The 16,560-nt window shown below is 35.7% G+C and overlaps 1 protein-coding gene and 1 long non-coding RNA gene across 5 annotated transcripts in view; one reads left to right on the forward strand and one right to left on the reverse strand.

Annotated features, from left to right (window-relative positions):
- C3G (C3G guanyl-nucleotide exchange factor) overlaps positions 1-16,560 on the forward strand; it is a 211,415-nt gene that overhangs the window by 133,478 nt on the left and 61,377 nt on the right. For all 4 annotated transcript variants that reach the window (XM_081764273.1, XM_081764274.1, XM_081764275.1 and 1 more), the window contains exon 9: positions 2,793-3,025. In XM_081764273.1, the coding sequence (XP_081620399.1) occupies positions 2,793-3,025 (233 nt within the window). The remainder of the gene's footprint in view (positions 1-2,792; positions 3,026-16,560) is intronic.
- The window catches only part of LOC145689922 (uncharacterized), a 268,690-nt gene that overhangs the window by 11,621 nt on the left and 240,509 nt on the right, over positions 1-16,560 (reverse strand). The gene's annotated exons all lie outside the window — the stretch shown is intronic.

The raw sequence follows: 16,560 nt of genomic DNA on the forward strand, positions 1-16,560 counted from the left end.
GGGAATTCGTGTTATTATTTAGTTCAAAATCTCTTGTCGTCGCGAATTCGGTCGAGGAATTTGAAGCTTAAAATATATAGAACGATAATCATGCCTGTTGTTGTGTATGTTTGCGAAGCCTGATCACTTACTCTGAGGGAAGAACTTAGACTGAAAGTATTTAAGAACAAGATTCTGAAACGAATATTCGGGCGCAAGAGGAACGGGAATGGGGAATGGCGGAAACTTCATAACGAGGAACTACATAATTTATATCGTTTACCAAACATTGTTAGGCTCATCAAATCTAGGAGACTCAGGTGGCTAGGTCATGTAGCCAGGATGAAAGAAGGTAGGAACGCTTTCAAAGTCTTAACTGGAAGACCAACTGGAAAACGACCATTAGGAAGACCTAGGCGCAGATGAGAGGACAATATTAAGATACTGTAGATCTGGCAGAAATAGGAATACAAAGTAAAAACTGGATCCAGTTGGCTAAGGATAGAAGTCAGTGGAGAGCTTTTGTAAACACAGCATTGAACCTCCGGGTTCCATAGGCCATAGAGTTAGTTAGTCATGCATGTACTGTGCACTGCTTATTATCATATGGTCTGTAAGTAATCCAAATTTGTGTAAGTTCTCTGTAACGAATACCTCTCATTTATAGAGAAGTAGTCATGTCCCATTAGTGTCTGTTATTTAGACGTTTCACTCTGTTTCTTTTTAAGCATCTTAATCAGTAAAGAACCAGAGTAAAATATGCACGTGTAGAATATGCTTCCATTTTGCATTACGTTGCACAGCGAGTATATAGCCTTTTAAAAAGTATATAAGTATATATAAGGTGCCTGGGGAACTCATCCTAAGCCAAAAAGTTTATATATGAATACCTCCTCGATAACCCTCCTGGTTTTCGAGATAGGAGGGTTATCTTTTCAGCCCCTGAAACCTGCTGAGTTTCAGTTAATTGCGTATAGCACACTCTGTAGTTGGTGTAAACACGAAAATATATCTCATTCGAAAGGTAATGAAGTAAGCTTTCCGACGGTGTACAGATTATTGCAAGTATATCTAAAGGAGGGAAGCAACAGAGGGAAAATTTTAAAATTTCCCCCTAAAATTCTTTCTTTCTTTTAAAAAATAACTATCTCTTCTTGTTAAGTGTAAACAATTACAAAATCTGATAAATAATCTTTTGCTCCTTAATGTTTTAAGTTTAAATAACATGTACATAAACAGAACAATCCTAAAGCAAATCACATAGTAGAGATAACTTGATTACAAATCAAGTTTCTTCTTCTACTTGTATATAAACTAAGTGTATATAGTATATAGTACTAAGTGTAAACACTGCTACTAGGATAACAGAAAAAAAATGGGTGAATATTACACTCTATTCTGAGGACGTTAAAAGATTCATGCTGTTGGCATGGACAGTAGTTGAGAAAAAAATCATAATGTAACTGTACGCTGGTAAAAGCAATATTGCTTGAACTTTGGGACTGTTTATTTCAATAATGTTATTCATTAATAATTTATTTAATTTTAATGATGATTAATTTACAATAATAGTGTCATTGAAGTATAATTATAGACACATAGGAACATTAAAATACAGAAAACAGTGAAAAATAGTTGTCGTAAAAAGTCTAAACTCGTGTACACAATCACAGTTACGTTTGTGAACAAGAGATGGCTGTAAAATAAAGCACATCACAAAACAGACGCCTCCTGTACAGTGTGATGATTAAATCAGTACATTGTTAAATTTCTTGACTCATTAACTGTTATCAAAAACAGATATATACATTTTTGAAATTTGCGTTATTAAGATTCTATCATCATACGGATTAAAATACTAGTTTTAGACTTGTAATCAATTAGTGCCCCAACCTCAGAGTTATCCTATTTTATTTTTATTTTAAGGGAAATAAATTTAATTTAAATTATAGAATAAAAAAACTCATTGAATTTAAATCACTTTAATTTAAACCAGTCAGCCCTAGATGGATCTTTTCCATGCGCTCTTTTTTTATATGCACATAGTGAAACTGTGTTGAGAGAATGGTGTCACATTCGGTGTGAGTACTGCGAACAATATTGAGGCCCGTTACACACACCACAAGCTTGTGCGAAACACGTCTCAAAGAAAGTACAAGAAAGAGAGCTACAAGTAAAGTGACAACCGTAGTGCTGTAGGATATCCGCTGATTGGGTTGCCAGGAAAATCCACGGACCCAGCATGCGATGGGTCGGCGACTCATCTCTACACCTTCGACTGTGCACACAGTCATTCCTAAGCGGTATCTGTTGAGGTTCGCGGCATAGTTTCTTGTAAGCTTAGCCTTTCAAAATCAATCCGATATAAACCCACCTACCTGTATTGTTGTTATATGCTCATAATTTGGTACATACACCAAAATTTTCAATGTGCTGTGATTTTCATTCTTTTCTGGCATTCTTTGTGGAGGTTTAGTAAGGAGATTCCTCATCTTTAGTGAAAAAAAGTTCCTGGTTCCAGGCATGTGAGTTTGTGAAGGATTGGTCCATGGGTCGTTCCGCTTTTTGCCACTTTCACATTAGATCGAGCGCTCACTTCTGGTGCGAGGTACCTGGTTCGATTCCAGGTCATAGGGACTTGTGGTAGTCTGCATTATGTTCGTGGAATTTCGTGGAATTCTTACTTTCGTATGCCACCAATTCTTTCATAATCGTACATTTGTATTCTATATCCGCTCCCATTTCATCCTAAAGATCTATTGAGTAGAAACGTGGGGCGTGAAATTAAAGTAGTTTTGTTATTTTTTTTTTAGGGAAGAAGAAGTTCCTGAACCGAAGCCAGTAGAACCAGTGAAACCAGCACAGCCGCCTCCAGTACTTCCAAAGAAGAGTGAAAGTGATACAGACTTCGATGAATTAAATCCTTTGGACGAATTGGATGTCACGCATTATCTAGTCTACAAAAAACCGGAAGAGGAAGGCCCTGATATCAGAGGAGGGAACCTGGATGCTCTTATCGTTCACGCTACGAGAGCCAACAAAAACGGTAAATGGAATTAATTTACTTCTTTTTTTAGTATTCAAATAGGGTTGAGTTTCTAAACAAATTAACTAAGAGGAATGTTCATCTTAAACGTCCGTTAAATAAAATAGTTGCATGCTATTTGAGTGATTCTCTGTCACGATTCTCACTGGGATATGAAGTAACTTACGCTGCTGCATGTATTACATTGTGAAATACAAACTTTTGTGACCGGTACAAACTTTTTACCAGCCTCCTTATAACTTTTTTTTTTTCCTTTCAAATTTGTATGTAGTTCGAAGCAATTTCATCTAGTTCAAAGTTTAGATTTAAAAAGTAACTTTCATTCGATAAATGCCAAACTGTCACTATCGACGATTAGTATATTTTGTTCCTCTGTTTAGATAATTTTAAAGAGATGACTGGAACTGTGCCAGGGAAAATTTGAAATTTACTTGTAAGGAACTTTACACATTTATTGAGAATGAAAAAGGACTTCTTAAGGCAATTTCCTGTAGTTGAAGTATAAGTTTAAAAAACAAATTTTATTTTCCAAATCCAAAATTGTCACGTAAAGATTGACATACTTTTATTCATCTGTTTCGATAATTTCAAAGAAGTGGCAGTTACTGGTAAATACAATAAAATGATAAATGCCGATTTCAGTGTCTCATTTATCGCACAATGTATCTATTAACCTTATTAGTGAAGGTACCAAGGATCTGCAGAATACAGGTGCAAATGCATTTTTGTTCACGATAGTACATTTCCTTCCCATACATGGGTTCGAACTAGGGATGGCCAAAATTTTCCGGAATTGGAAATTTCACTTTCCGAATTTCGGAAAAATTCTGGAATTCGGAATTTTTCTGAATTCCGGAATTTTTCCGATTTTACTTTCCGGATAGTAAAAATTTCGGAATTGGCCATCCCTAGTCCGAACACAGATACTTCACACTTAGACCTATATCATAGGGAATTCTGAGGGGGTGCCGGTTTTTTATTTTCCAGAGTTGGCAACCCTAATCCTATATCACTAAACAATTTTCTACATTATTAGGATCATGCAAGAATGGCTTATAATATTGCAATGTCAGCACCTTAACCCTCACGATAACTTTTGAACGAAAGCGAATTTTTGAATTCTGTTTTTAGCAAGAGCAATTATGTTGGTGGAGTTCGTTAATGGAGACAATCTATTAGTATATTAATGCGTAACTGTGACTTACGTCCGTTCAATACTCCACACTCCGATAACTTGAACGAAAGCGAATTTTAGCCTTCCGTTTTTTGCAAAAATAGTAGAAGTTACACTTCTTGCTGTTAGATGGCAGCAGACGTTCTGCGGTTGACATCTTCAGAACGAAATTGAAACTTCTAGTGCGTGATTCTTTTCAGTATCTACCAGAGTTTATAATAACTAACTAACTAACTAACTCTATGGCCTATGGAACCCGGAGGTTCAGTGCCGCGTTCACAAAAGCTCTCCACTGACTTCTATCCTTAGCTAACTGGATCCAGTTTCTACTTTGTATTCCTATCTCTGCGAGATCCATCTTAATGTTATCCTCCCATCTGCGCCTAGGTCTTCCTAATGGTCGTTTTCCTATGGGTCTACCAGTCAAGACTTTGAAAGCGTTTCTACTTTCTTCCATTCTAGCTACATGACCTGCCCACCTAAGCCTCCTAGACTTGACGACCCTAACAATGTTGGGTAAACCGTATAAACTATGTAGTTCCTCGTTATGAAGCTTCCGCCATTCCCCATTCTCGTTCCTCTTGGGTCCGAATATTCTTCTCAGGATCCTGTTCTCAAATACTTTCAGTCTATGTTCTTCCCTCAGAGTAAGCGACCATGTTTCGCAACCATACAGAACAACAGGCATGATTATCGTTTTATATATTTTAAGCTTCAAATTCCTCGACAGAATTCGCGACGACAAGAGATTTTGAACCGAATAGTAACACGAATTCCCTGCTTTTAGTCGACATTTAATTTCTTCGTGAATATGATTTTCGTCTGTTAATATTGATCCTAAATATTTGAAAGTATCCACTTTATCAAAAGTATTATTTAATATTTTAACGCCTCCACAATTTGCCGTATTACGGTCCCGACGCACTTCCATGTATTTAGTTTTCTCTACATTTACTTCTAAACCCATGTCCCTGCAAGCGTTTAATAATATCTCTGCATTTATTTCTACTGTTCTCCTATCGTCCCCTATTAAATTTACATCATCAGCATATGCCATAACCTGGTGAATGCCGTTCAACTCTAGGCCCTGGTTGCTATCTTTGATTTTCCTTATGGCGTATTCCAGCACAAAGTTAAATAATAATGGCGACAACGCATCTCCTTGTTTCAGGCCATTTTCGACGTGGAAGCTCATGGACAAAAATTTTCCTACCCGGACTTTACTTTGGGATTCACTTAAACATATCTTAATTAATCTAATTAGCTTTCTCGGTATTCCAAGCTCTGTAAGGACGTTGTATAATGTTTCTCTCCTAACCGAGTCGTAAGCCTTTCTAAAATCAATAAATAGTTGATGTACCGGGGTATTGTATTCCCACTTCTTTTCGAGTATTTGGCGAATGGTAAATATTTGGTCGATAGTTGATCGATTTCGTCTAAATCCGCACTGATAATCTCCAATAATTTCATCTGCGTATGGGGTCAATCTTGCTAACAGAATATTTGAAAGGATTTTATAGGATGTTGACAGAAGAGAAATGCCTCGATAATTATTACAGTCAGTTTTGTCGCCTTTCTTGTGAATTGGAACAATGATTGACTCTTTCCACTCTTGTGGCAATTCTTCCTTGTTCCAGATAAGGAGAATGAGTTTGTGTATCTTGTTCCACAATTTTTCGCCTCCAGCTAAAATTAACTCAGCCGGAATTTCATCTATACCCGGAGATTTGTGTTTCTTTAATTTCTTTATAGCGGCTTCCACTTCTATTCGATTGGGTTCTGGAATATACGGTTCTGCGGTGTGTATCTCATTTTCTCCACGCACATTAGTTTTTGGCTGCGTGTTCAGCAAATCGTCAAAGAAATCTTTCCATCTATTTAAGAGGCTATCCGTATCAGTGAGAACTGTTCCGTCAGATTTCTTTAATATATAAGCACGAGGTTGATAGCCTTTCTTAAATTCGCTGATCCCCTTATACATGTCCCGAATATTTTTATTTTTACTATTATCTTCAAGTTCCTTAATTTTAGCTTTCAAAAAATCCCGTTTCTTTGTTCTAAAAGTTTTGGAAGTTTCCCGCCTGATATCTGCGAAATTTTGTGTAGTTATTTCATTCGGATTTTGTAGCCACCGTAATTTTGCCTGTTTTCTCTTCTCTACTAGTTTAATGCATTCTTGGTCGAACCATGGTTTGTTCCTACGTATTTCCGCGTGTCCCAGTTTTTCTATTGCTGAACTTTTAATGCTATCTCTAATTTCAATCCAAGTATCCTCAACACTAGTGCACTCCGAGTCTTCTAAAACCGAGAATCTATTCGAAACTTCAATCTGGTATTCCTCTCTTACCTGGCTCTCTTCTAATTTCTTTAAATTAAATCTCTCCGTTTTCGGACATTGAGTATTACCTTTATTCAACGATAATCTCTCCCGTATTATCGCTGCTACCAGGTAGTGATCAGTGTCACAATCAGCCCCTCTAAACGACCGGACGTCAATTATGCTAGATTGTCTTCTTCTATCTACTAAAACGTGATCAATTTGATTATGTGTTTTTCCGTCTGGTGATGTCCAAGTGTATTTATGAACGTCGCGATGTGGGAATTTTGTACTCTTCACGATTAGGTTTTTGGATGTTGCAAAGTTTACGAGTCTAACACCGTTGTCATTACTTTCCTTATGCAAACTTTCGTTCCCTATAATCGGTTTGAAAATATCCTCTCGTCCTACCTTCGCATTGAAATCCCCTAATAGAATCTTCATATGGTATCGCGGGAGTTGGTCAAATATCCGTTCCACTTCTTCGTAAAAACTATCTTTTATATCGTCACCCTTATCTTCAGTTGGAGCATGTACATTTAAAACAATAATATCACACCACCGTCCCTTAAGAGTAATAAAAGAAAGTCTGTCAGTAACAAATTCAACCCGTTTAATTGCTGGTAATATTCGTTTGTGAACAAAAAACCCTGTTCCTAACTGGTGATTTTTATTTCCTTCCCCGTAAAAGAACGTAAAATTTCCGGAATTCTCAGATCCATTTCCTTCCCACCTAACTTCCTGAACTCCTACTAAGTCCATCCTGTATTTCTCTAACTCACTCGTTACAGATTTTAACGCGCCTGCCCTATAAAGACTTCTAATATTCCATGTTCCAAATCTCATGTCCATTTTCTTTTGCTGATGTCGTGCCAAGTTATCAGTCCTTGTCCGAGGCTTTTGTGAATGTTTCTGAACAAGTGCCTTTTTTTACAGGATGAGGGTGTTAGCCTTACCCAAACCCCCAAGCTGGAGGACCACTCCTAGTCGTCTGTCCGCGACTGCTTATTCAGTATATTCGCAGCTAACCTCTATATCTAGAGGCCTTCTCCTCGATCCGCAACCTGAGGACGCGCCATGCCGTGGTGACAGGAACCCACGTTACACGGCCAGAGTTTATAATATGTTTTTTTTATTATTATTATTATTATTATTATTATTATTATTATTATTTTTATTTTTATTTTTAAATTATAACCTATCTTAACGAAAAGTATAACCTAAGTTAACAAGAACTATTTATGTGTAAACTCTTGCTTATATCGTCCATATAGATCAAAGGAATTTTAAATAAAATCCTTGAACTATTAGATGACAAACACACTTCTCTTGAAAGCAATTCAATCCAAAATTTTATCCGAGAAATCCTGTTTCATTAGTGTTCCAAATATTTCCTTTCAGGAGCTCGCAAACCAGAGATCAGTGTCAATAATATAATATAATTTAGCGAAGTCCAGTCAGAATCCAAGAAACATGAGATTAATAAGTAATTGTATTTATATTTGAAACAAAGTAGAAAATAAGTCTACATTAGTTGTTTAGCACTGCCATCTTGGAAAAATTAAGTGAAACACCATTCAATATTTTACTGACTGTGAATAAAATCAGTGACTCAGATCATTCAAGAGTTTTATATATATATATATTAGGGATGGCCAATTCCGGAATTTTTACTTTCCGGAATCCGGAAAGTAAAATCGGAAAATTCCGGAATTCGGAAAAATTCCGGATTTCGGAAAAAATCCGGATTTCGGAAAAAATCCGGATTTCGAAAAAATTCCGGATTTCGGAAAAAATTCGGATTTCGGAAAAAATCCGGATTTCGGAAAAATTCCGGAATTCAGAAAAATTCCGGATTTCGGAAAAATTCCGGAATTCAGAAAAATTCCGGAATTAGGAAAAATTCCGGATTTCGGAAAAATTCCGGATTTCGGAAAAATTCCGGAATTCAGAAAAAATCCGGATTTTAGAAAAAATCCGGAATTCGGAAAAATTCCGGAATTCGGAAAAAATCCGGATTTCGGAAAAATTCCGGAATTCAGAAAAATTCCGGAATTCGGAAAAATTATTTTTTCTTTTTGTAATCCTAAGAATTTTGTTCAAATGCAAACGAACAAATTTCCTTTTTGTAATCCTAAGAATGTATGATGCAAGTTAAGCTGAAACTTACATCCTAAAGTATACACTACTCAATCTTCCCATGGTTAATGAGATGTAGTCCAAAAGTACGATGCACTCCTAATATTTAATTTTTGTTTTACTGTGATATTGTCCAGAGGTAATACATATATCACACTGAGATAAACAACTTGACAGAATGAAGATATCATACGTAGTTTTCCAGAAAATCGTGAGAAACGAATTTTTATGAAGTTAAAATATGCTTCGCTTGTTGCCAGTGTGATGCAATCGATAACTTTTATGCTGGAATAGTCTTATTATTATTATTATTATTATTATTATTATTGTTATTATTATTATTATTATTATTATTATTATTATTATTATTATTATTATTATTATTATTATTATTATTATTATTATTATTATTATTAATCGTTTGTGTACTGTAAAAGAAAAATATGAACCGTTAAGTAGTAGATTTTATCTGTTGTTTTTTGATATCTTCTAACAGTAATAACAAACTGCTTGTAAATACGCAATGATTATCAAGGACAATGGCATATTAATGTAAGGACTACTCTGCAGACTAGCAATAAACAATAAACAATAACAGATAAACAATAGTTCCAAAAAAAAAGTAACTAACTTGGGCACGTCAGAATGTTCGCGAGAATATAGGGACCCATTGAGACTATACGTGGTGTAATTATTACTCAAAGGGCCGTACAATGGAGGCATTAACGTTAATGCTAATGGTACTAATGAGCACTTACTTGCTCTAACGGTTAACCTCATTTTTGAGATGATTCTTAGAAGTGGGCGTGTTGGCATGCAGTTAGAAGACATATCCATTATTTAAAAAGCACACGTTATCTGTGGAGTGCTAACGATTTGCGTCACTATCGAACACTAACATAGCACTAGCGACGTTTAAAGTCGAAATTGGAGTCTGACATAAGTGGCTTGTCAACTTCACGGACATTATATTTCCCTTGAATGCGAGAATTTTGCGCCCAGGAAATTTGCGCCCTACCACAAAAATAGGAAAAAATGCGCTCGCAATATATTTGCACTGGGATGTTTGCGCCCTACCGCAAAAAGAGGGGAAAATGCGCCGGCTATATATTTGCACTGCGATGTTAGCGCCCTACAATTCAACTTATTTTTGTACTGTGTAAAGTAACTTCCACTCACACTTGAACTAGGCTTGCCTCATCGTCTCAGTGAGTTACTCCATCCGTTATAATATTCCGAACAAATGAAAAAAAAAAAATACAATTTTAGTTCACTGAAGGGCAATCCATACAAATACAATTTTTCATTATACTACAAAATTTACAATAAAAGTATAAATGACTGATATATAATTATTTATTAATATAATCAAAGAGTATAATTTAATCTACAAAAGGCTGTTTGGCTCTACCCAGATATCTCTGTTCACAATCCTTGCGAGTTGTTTGGCTTTTTAGGACACAAAATATAGAAAAGAAAATGTAAAGTGAATGTAAAATCAGTTCAGTAATATTATCAAGAAAACTATGTACAGTGTGTTTACTTGCTGGAATTACACTTTAAACACACAATTGCGTTCAGTCGTTCTTTCAGAAAAAAATGTTCCGGGGGGCACACTTAGTATTCCGGAGGGGGTCACTGCTGGTACTATTCTATTTATTATTATATTATAGACGTATTATTTTGGTCTCCTCCGAGGGGGCACTTTGAGAGCTCTGGGGAGGCCAGTGTTCCCCCAAAATCATCTCTGGAAGAAGCAGTGATTGCGTTGATCCGTTGTGTTCTTTTGGCTTTATTGAAGTTTATTCTCCCCTTATATAGCCACAATGAAAATAAATCACAAATGGCATGGTTGTGGGGGGAGGATTGTTTATGCTGTAATGTCAGCCCTTCCGAGCAAATGCGTAAACTCGAATAGGTTCTTTTATTTCGCAGGGCTCAAACTTCCCGGTGGAGGTACATTGCAGGCGCAATTTTCCTTGTTCTTGAGGTAGGACGCAAATTTCCCAGACGCAAAATTCTCGACACCGTTCGAATGACCTCGGAAGACTATATCTTTTTCAATACTTTTTTATAATTTTTTACTCGAGATATCTTCATAGCTTCTTATTAAAATACTTACTAATATATCCTCATTTTATTGTCCTAACCAATCAATATGGGTATGTTGTCAGTAAAATATTTAGATTGATCGAGCCTCTGGTGTGTAACCACAGTATTTCATATCATCCCTCCATTAGAAATCTTGGCTAAACGAACCAATATATGTTGCCAATAAAATAATTTAGAATGATTGAGCCCCTGGTAAATAACCACAGTATTTCGTGACAGACCCTCCCTTCCTATTACCATATTCTAGCTACGTGCCTGACTCAGCTAATTCTCTACATTCTTTACCAAGCACACATTTTCTAAAGCGGAAAATGCTCTCTAAATACCTAAGCTCATTATTTTCAGCAGATGCACAAATTGGGTAATATTCTATCTACATGAATGTTATATATGTCGATTACTGGAAACCGTTTCTCGCTATCTATTACAATATTTACTATATAATGATTAACGTTAAAACCGGAAATGGTTGATTTGTACCGCTTCCGGTTTGAATATTACATTCATCAGGGAACTCGATTCTTAACTATTGACTCTGTACATCGTGGCCAAAATTGATGGTAATCCATCAGATAGTACTTGAGACTGTTTGTTTCACTGACGGACAGAATGAATATATGGCTATAGAGTTTTGATAAACTAAATTCGTTAATGAGTGATGATGGAACAAATATAAGAAAGGGAACCAAGAGTAGGCCTACCACCGGAAAAATTTTCGAACACAAAATTAGCCATCGAAAACCCACATGTCCTGGGTTAGAATACCATAGATGAAAACTCTACCACTGAGTCATCAATCACCCGCTTATTAGTTTTATTAATTATTATATTAATATAAATTAATGAATGCCTGCTTATGTTAATTATTGAACAATTACATTGTATACTTCGTAAAGTCAAAAATTATAAATTTGTATTTACTGTACATACAGTGAGCGCAGAAAGTGTTCGTACACCTATGCTATTGAAACGAGAATGCTTGCGAAAAAGAAACAGAAAATTTAAGAAGTGTAATAACACACACAATATGAATAATGAAAACTAAGCTTTATGAATATACCAATAAAGAACAAAAAGACAAGTTTAATGGTCAGAAAGTAAATAAATTCCGTAGAAAGTGTATAGAGTAGACGCAAAAAGAGATCGTACACCTGACGTACGAATACGAAACAAAGATACCACAACTGGGGTTCACTAGTATTCACCTGATTATACACCTCTGTTTATAGCATGACGAATAACAGAATGAGTTTAGTTGTGAATAGGAGTGAAAAAACTGCACGGTGGGCTGTACAACTGGGAAGCAACCGAACAGAAACAAATGAGGAGACAAGAAAAGTAATTATTAAATTGCATAAGAAGGGTAAATCTTTGAGAAAGATAGCAAACCTTGCAGACAGACCTCGTTCAACAGTACAAACAATAATTGCGATGTATAATGTTTCTATCACTGTGCGGAAAAAAAAAAAAAAACTGGAAGACCAAGAGTGTTGAGTGAACAAGATAAACGTTACATTATTAGGGAAAGAAAAAAGGTTCCGAAAAGTAGTGCTGTGCAATTGGCAACGGATCTGAAAACACGCGGTGTTAAAGTATCAGCCAGTACAGTGCGGAATATTTGCAGGGTATCATGGTCGGATAGCCAGGAAAATGTTCTGGGTGAACAAGACAAATCGTATAAAGAGACTAAAGTTTGAAAAAGAGTATAAAGATAAGGGATCAGGCTTCTTTCTGGAATAGGGTCATATTTTCGGACGAAAGTAAATTTAATTTTATCGAGTCCAATGGGAGGCGTATGGTATGACGCAAGGTGAATACAGAGATGAATCCTCAAAATCTCGTCCCTAAAGTAAGACACGGAGGAGGGTCCGTGCTCGTCTGGGGTTGTATGAGTGCCTCAGGAGTGGGTCGTCTCCACTTTATCGATGGAGTGATGATCCACAAAGTGTATATTAACATATTAAAGGAAAATCTCCATACTAGTGCGCAGAAAACAATTTATTGTTCAGCAAGGCAACAACTCCAAACATACAGTGGAAAATACTCGATTGTGGCTACTCTATAATACCTTGAAACAGCTTCGCACACCTCCCCAATCCCCAGACATGAACCCCATAGAACATCTATGGTCTGTTCTGGTGACAAGAATCAGAAGGCACAGCTTCTTTACTAAAGAAGGCCTGAGAAAAGCTATTCAAGAAGAATGGGACATATTCAGTCCCGAAGCTACTAACTAACTAACTAACTCTATGGCCTATGGAACCCGGAGGTTCAATGCCGCGTTCACAAAAGCTCTCCACTGACTTCTATAGTCCCGAAGCTACAGAACTACGAACTACTACAGGTGAAATCAATGCCACGAAGACTACAGACAATCATTAACGCACAGGGTAATCCCACAAAATAATAAATAACGTAATATACTTTATAAGCATTAATTCAATCATAAGTGTACGGTGACTTTTTGCGTTTACAAAAAAGGAATTCTCTCTTTTCTTCTGAGCAAAACAGTGATTGTCTTTGTTTGGCCTTTCTCTTGTATATAGAAATAAAATGTATGAATGTGTAGTCTTAATTCTGGTTATATATATATTTTCCACCTCCCGTTCTCATGCTAGCTGTTTTCAATATAAAGTATGCATGGTGTACGAGCACTTTCTGCGCTCACTGTAGGTATGTTGACAATAAGCGAATGTTATTAGAATATTTGTTGAGATTTCTTTTCCTTCACTGCCTTTCGCCTGATTAAAAAGTAGTTTGCAGTGCTTTGGAGCAGCTGCAGGTGGGAACGCGATAATGTTTGAGACATACCGGCAACTTTTTTGTGTGTGAAAATAAGACCTTCTCATAAAGCAGTAAATAACTGCAGTAGCAATTGTCTACGTAAGTGATAAAGACATATCCAACTACAAGAAACTAATACAGTATATATATTCATTATTGTGTTTCTCTTTTAACAGCTACTAGCTAGGGATGGCCAATTCCAGAATGTTTACTTTCCGGAATCCGGAAAGTAAAATCGGAAAAATTCCGGATCTCGGAAAAATTCCGATTTTTTCTAAATTCCGGATTTTTTCCGAATGTCGGAATTTTTCTGAATTCCGGAATTTTTCCGAAATCCGGAATTTTTCCGAATTCCGGATTTTTTCTGAATTCCGGAATTTTTCCGAAATCCGAAATTTTTCTGAATTCCGGATTTTTTCTGAATTCCGGATTTTTTCCGAATTCCGGAATTTTTCCGAAATCCGGAATTTTTCCGAAATCCGGAATTTTTCCGAATTCCGGAATTTTTCCGAATTCCGGAATTTTTCCGAAATCCGGAATTTTTCCGAATTCCGGAAAGTAAATTTTCCGATTCCGGAAAACAAAATTTCCGGAATCCGGATTCCGGAAAATTTTGGCCATCCCTAATATATATATATATAACATTTTACGTCTTTGAAGTTCTTGTTCAAGTTTGTGTACGGATAAGATTAGGTATGTTCTAGTTGTTGCGTTACTCCGTTTTCGACAGCAATAAGGAAGCGAAAGGAGTAAACTAAAGTACTCAAGTTCTTAAGAGGCCCCATCACTGCTAAATTAAAATACCGCTAATTTTACAGTAATTATGTGATACCGTAAGACGGGGTTACTTTTTACAAGATTTATGCAATTTTAAAGAAAATCGCATGTAACTTACAAACGTAATGATTTAGAACACTGTATTTTAAACATATAGCGCCTTATGCATAGTTGTTCTTACGCTTAATTAGTGCCATACTAAAGAGTTTGATTAACACGTTTCCTTTAGTATAACGCTAATCATTCATTCCTTTAGTATAACGCTAATCATACGTGAAAACGACTAAGACCCATAATATCTAGATACATATAAGGAAAACATTAGTGCAAGTTCATTAGTAAACATTCAGTATGACCATAGTTATTAAAATATAAACTTCGGTGCAAAGTAACCCCATAGTTGGGGTTACTTTGCACAACATACAACAAAAGTATGTTCAACATACGAATATAACGTTTCTGTGCAATGTTTTCTCTTCAGTATTTATACATTTTACTTTCTACACAAAACTGTATGCAGTCTACAAATATTGATATTACAATGATGGTACAGATATCAGTACTTAGTTTAAATTATCGATATTTGTAAAAAAAATTATGTATTTTCTGGTACCGGCACAGGAAACACATTCTAATAATTTAGCGTATGTTCCACAAAGGTGCCAAATGAGGAACAGAAGAAAAAATTCCAATGAACTGATTTGCCTTGGTTATTCATTATGTCCAAGAATATCATCCTAACCGTAATCAGTAGAAGATTTACGGGGTTTGGGACTTTCAGCCTGAAGCCCACCCAAATTGCATGATTGTTAGTTATTCCTATGCGTATAAGCTGCAAGCTCCCCCCCTCCAAAAGTCTAATAATTTTCTTTAAAAAAAAAGGAAGCCTTTGTGAGTGAAGCCCCTTTCAAACTGTTTTCTGGATCCTCCACTGTTCATAATTTATTTTCCAACAAGAAATTCATTCCGGCATCTACCTAAATAGGAAATTTACCTAAATTTAGAATGCAGGAGGTTCTAGTAGTAATAATTTCCTATCTAAGGGATATTTTGGACCGGTGCAAAGTAACCCTGAGTAGACGCTGAAACCGCCTTTTTCCAGTTTTATTTTTTTTTAAGACTTTAAAACGTTTCACATTTCAATTTCAATTATTGCATCAAAGTCCCATTATACAGAGTAGTATTGTACGAAACTGACTTAGCTTTGACGGAAATTCTTGAAGGTGATATCTTTCCAATTTTGGCGGCCTTTACAGTGACTGCTTTCCGTACATCTACAACAACGAACCCTCCTGGTAATTAGAACTCATGTTAACCGCCAACACTAAAGCCAAAATACAGTTAGATGTTCTATCTTACGGTGTCAGTTGAAACTTCCTCTTTATTTTTCATGGTTTTGCCGACAGAGGACTGTGAAAATCTTTTCATATTTTGTGCAAAGTAATCCCGTCTTACGGTACTTCAAATAAAAGATAATCGGAAAGTGGAACAAGAGCTCGCTAGACAATAGTATTTTATATAAGATACCGGTATCACGCCTCACTTATTTGCTTTCAATTTCCAGCCATTTAGAAAATCGGCATTTATTTTTGCGTTTCTGAATGGCTGCAAACGGAAAGCTACTAGGTGACTTGTGATAACGGTATCTCATGCAAAATAATATTGTGTATCGCGCTCTTGTTCCACTTTTCGATTTTCTTTTATCTATTTGAAGATATCATATAATTACTGTAAAATTAACAGTATTTTAATTTCGTAGTGATTAGATCTCTTAACAGACTTCGAACATACTGCGTTTTCTCAATTTCAAAATAACTATTATCGTTTACATTAGATAATATTGTATATGTCAGAAACTAAAAAGACAATGTCGAAATATTGAATATTTATTATATTCCTGGCTCCAAAATTAATTAGAAATAATTTTCCAACAATAAGTGATATCTCTGAAACATTTCTACTAGTTGTTTTTCCTGTAATGTTATGACTTTATTTTAACAGTTTTGCATAAAAGAATTATGATAAAATGTGATGTGAAAATAATACTCCATACGTAATATACTAACCGCAGTGTACCTCTTTGTAATTTTTTTCTTTTTTTAATTTTTTTTTCTTTGTAATTCGACGATGAGCCATTTGTAACTTGAAAGCTCAGTATTACCATTTTATAATATCACGGTGTATATGTATTTCGTAAATAAATCGTGTAAGTATATCGTATATTACAAGTAA

The sequence above is a fragment of the Thermobia domestica genome, chromosome 7, assembly GCF_964235325.1.
Source record: "Thermobia domestica chromosome 7, izTheDome1.hap1.1, whole genome shotgun sequence".
Taxonomy (NCBI): Eukaryota; Metazoa; Arthropoda; class Insecta; order Zygentoma; family Lepismatidae; genus Thermobia; species Thermobia domestica.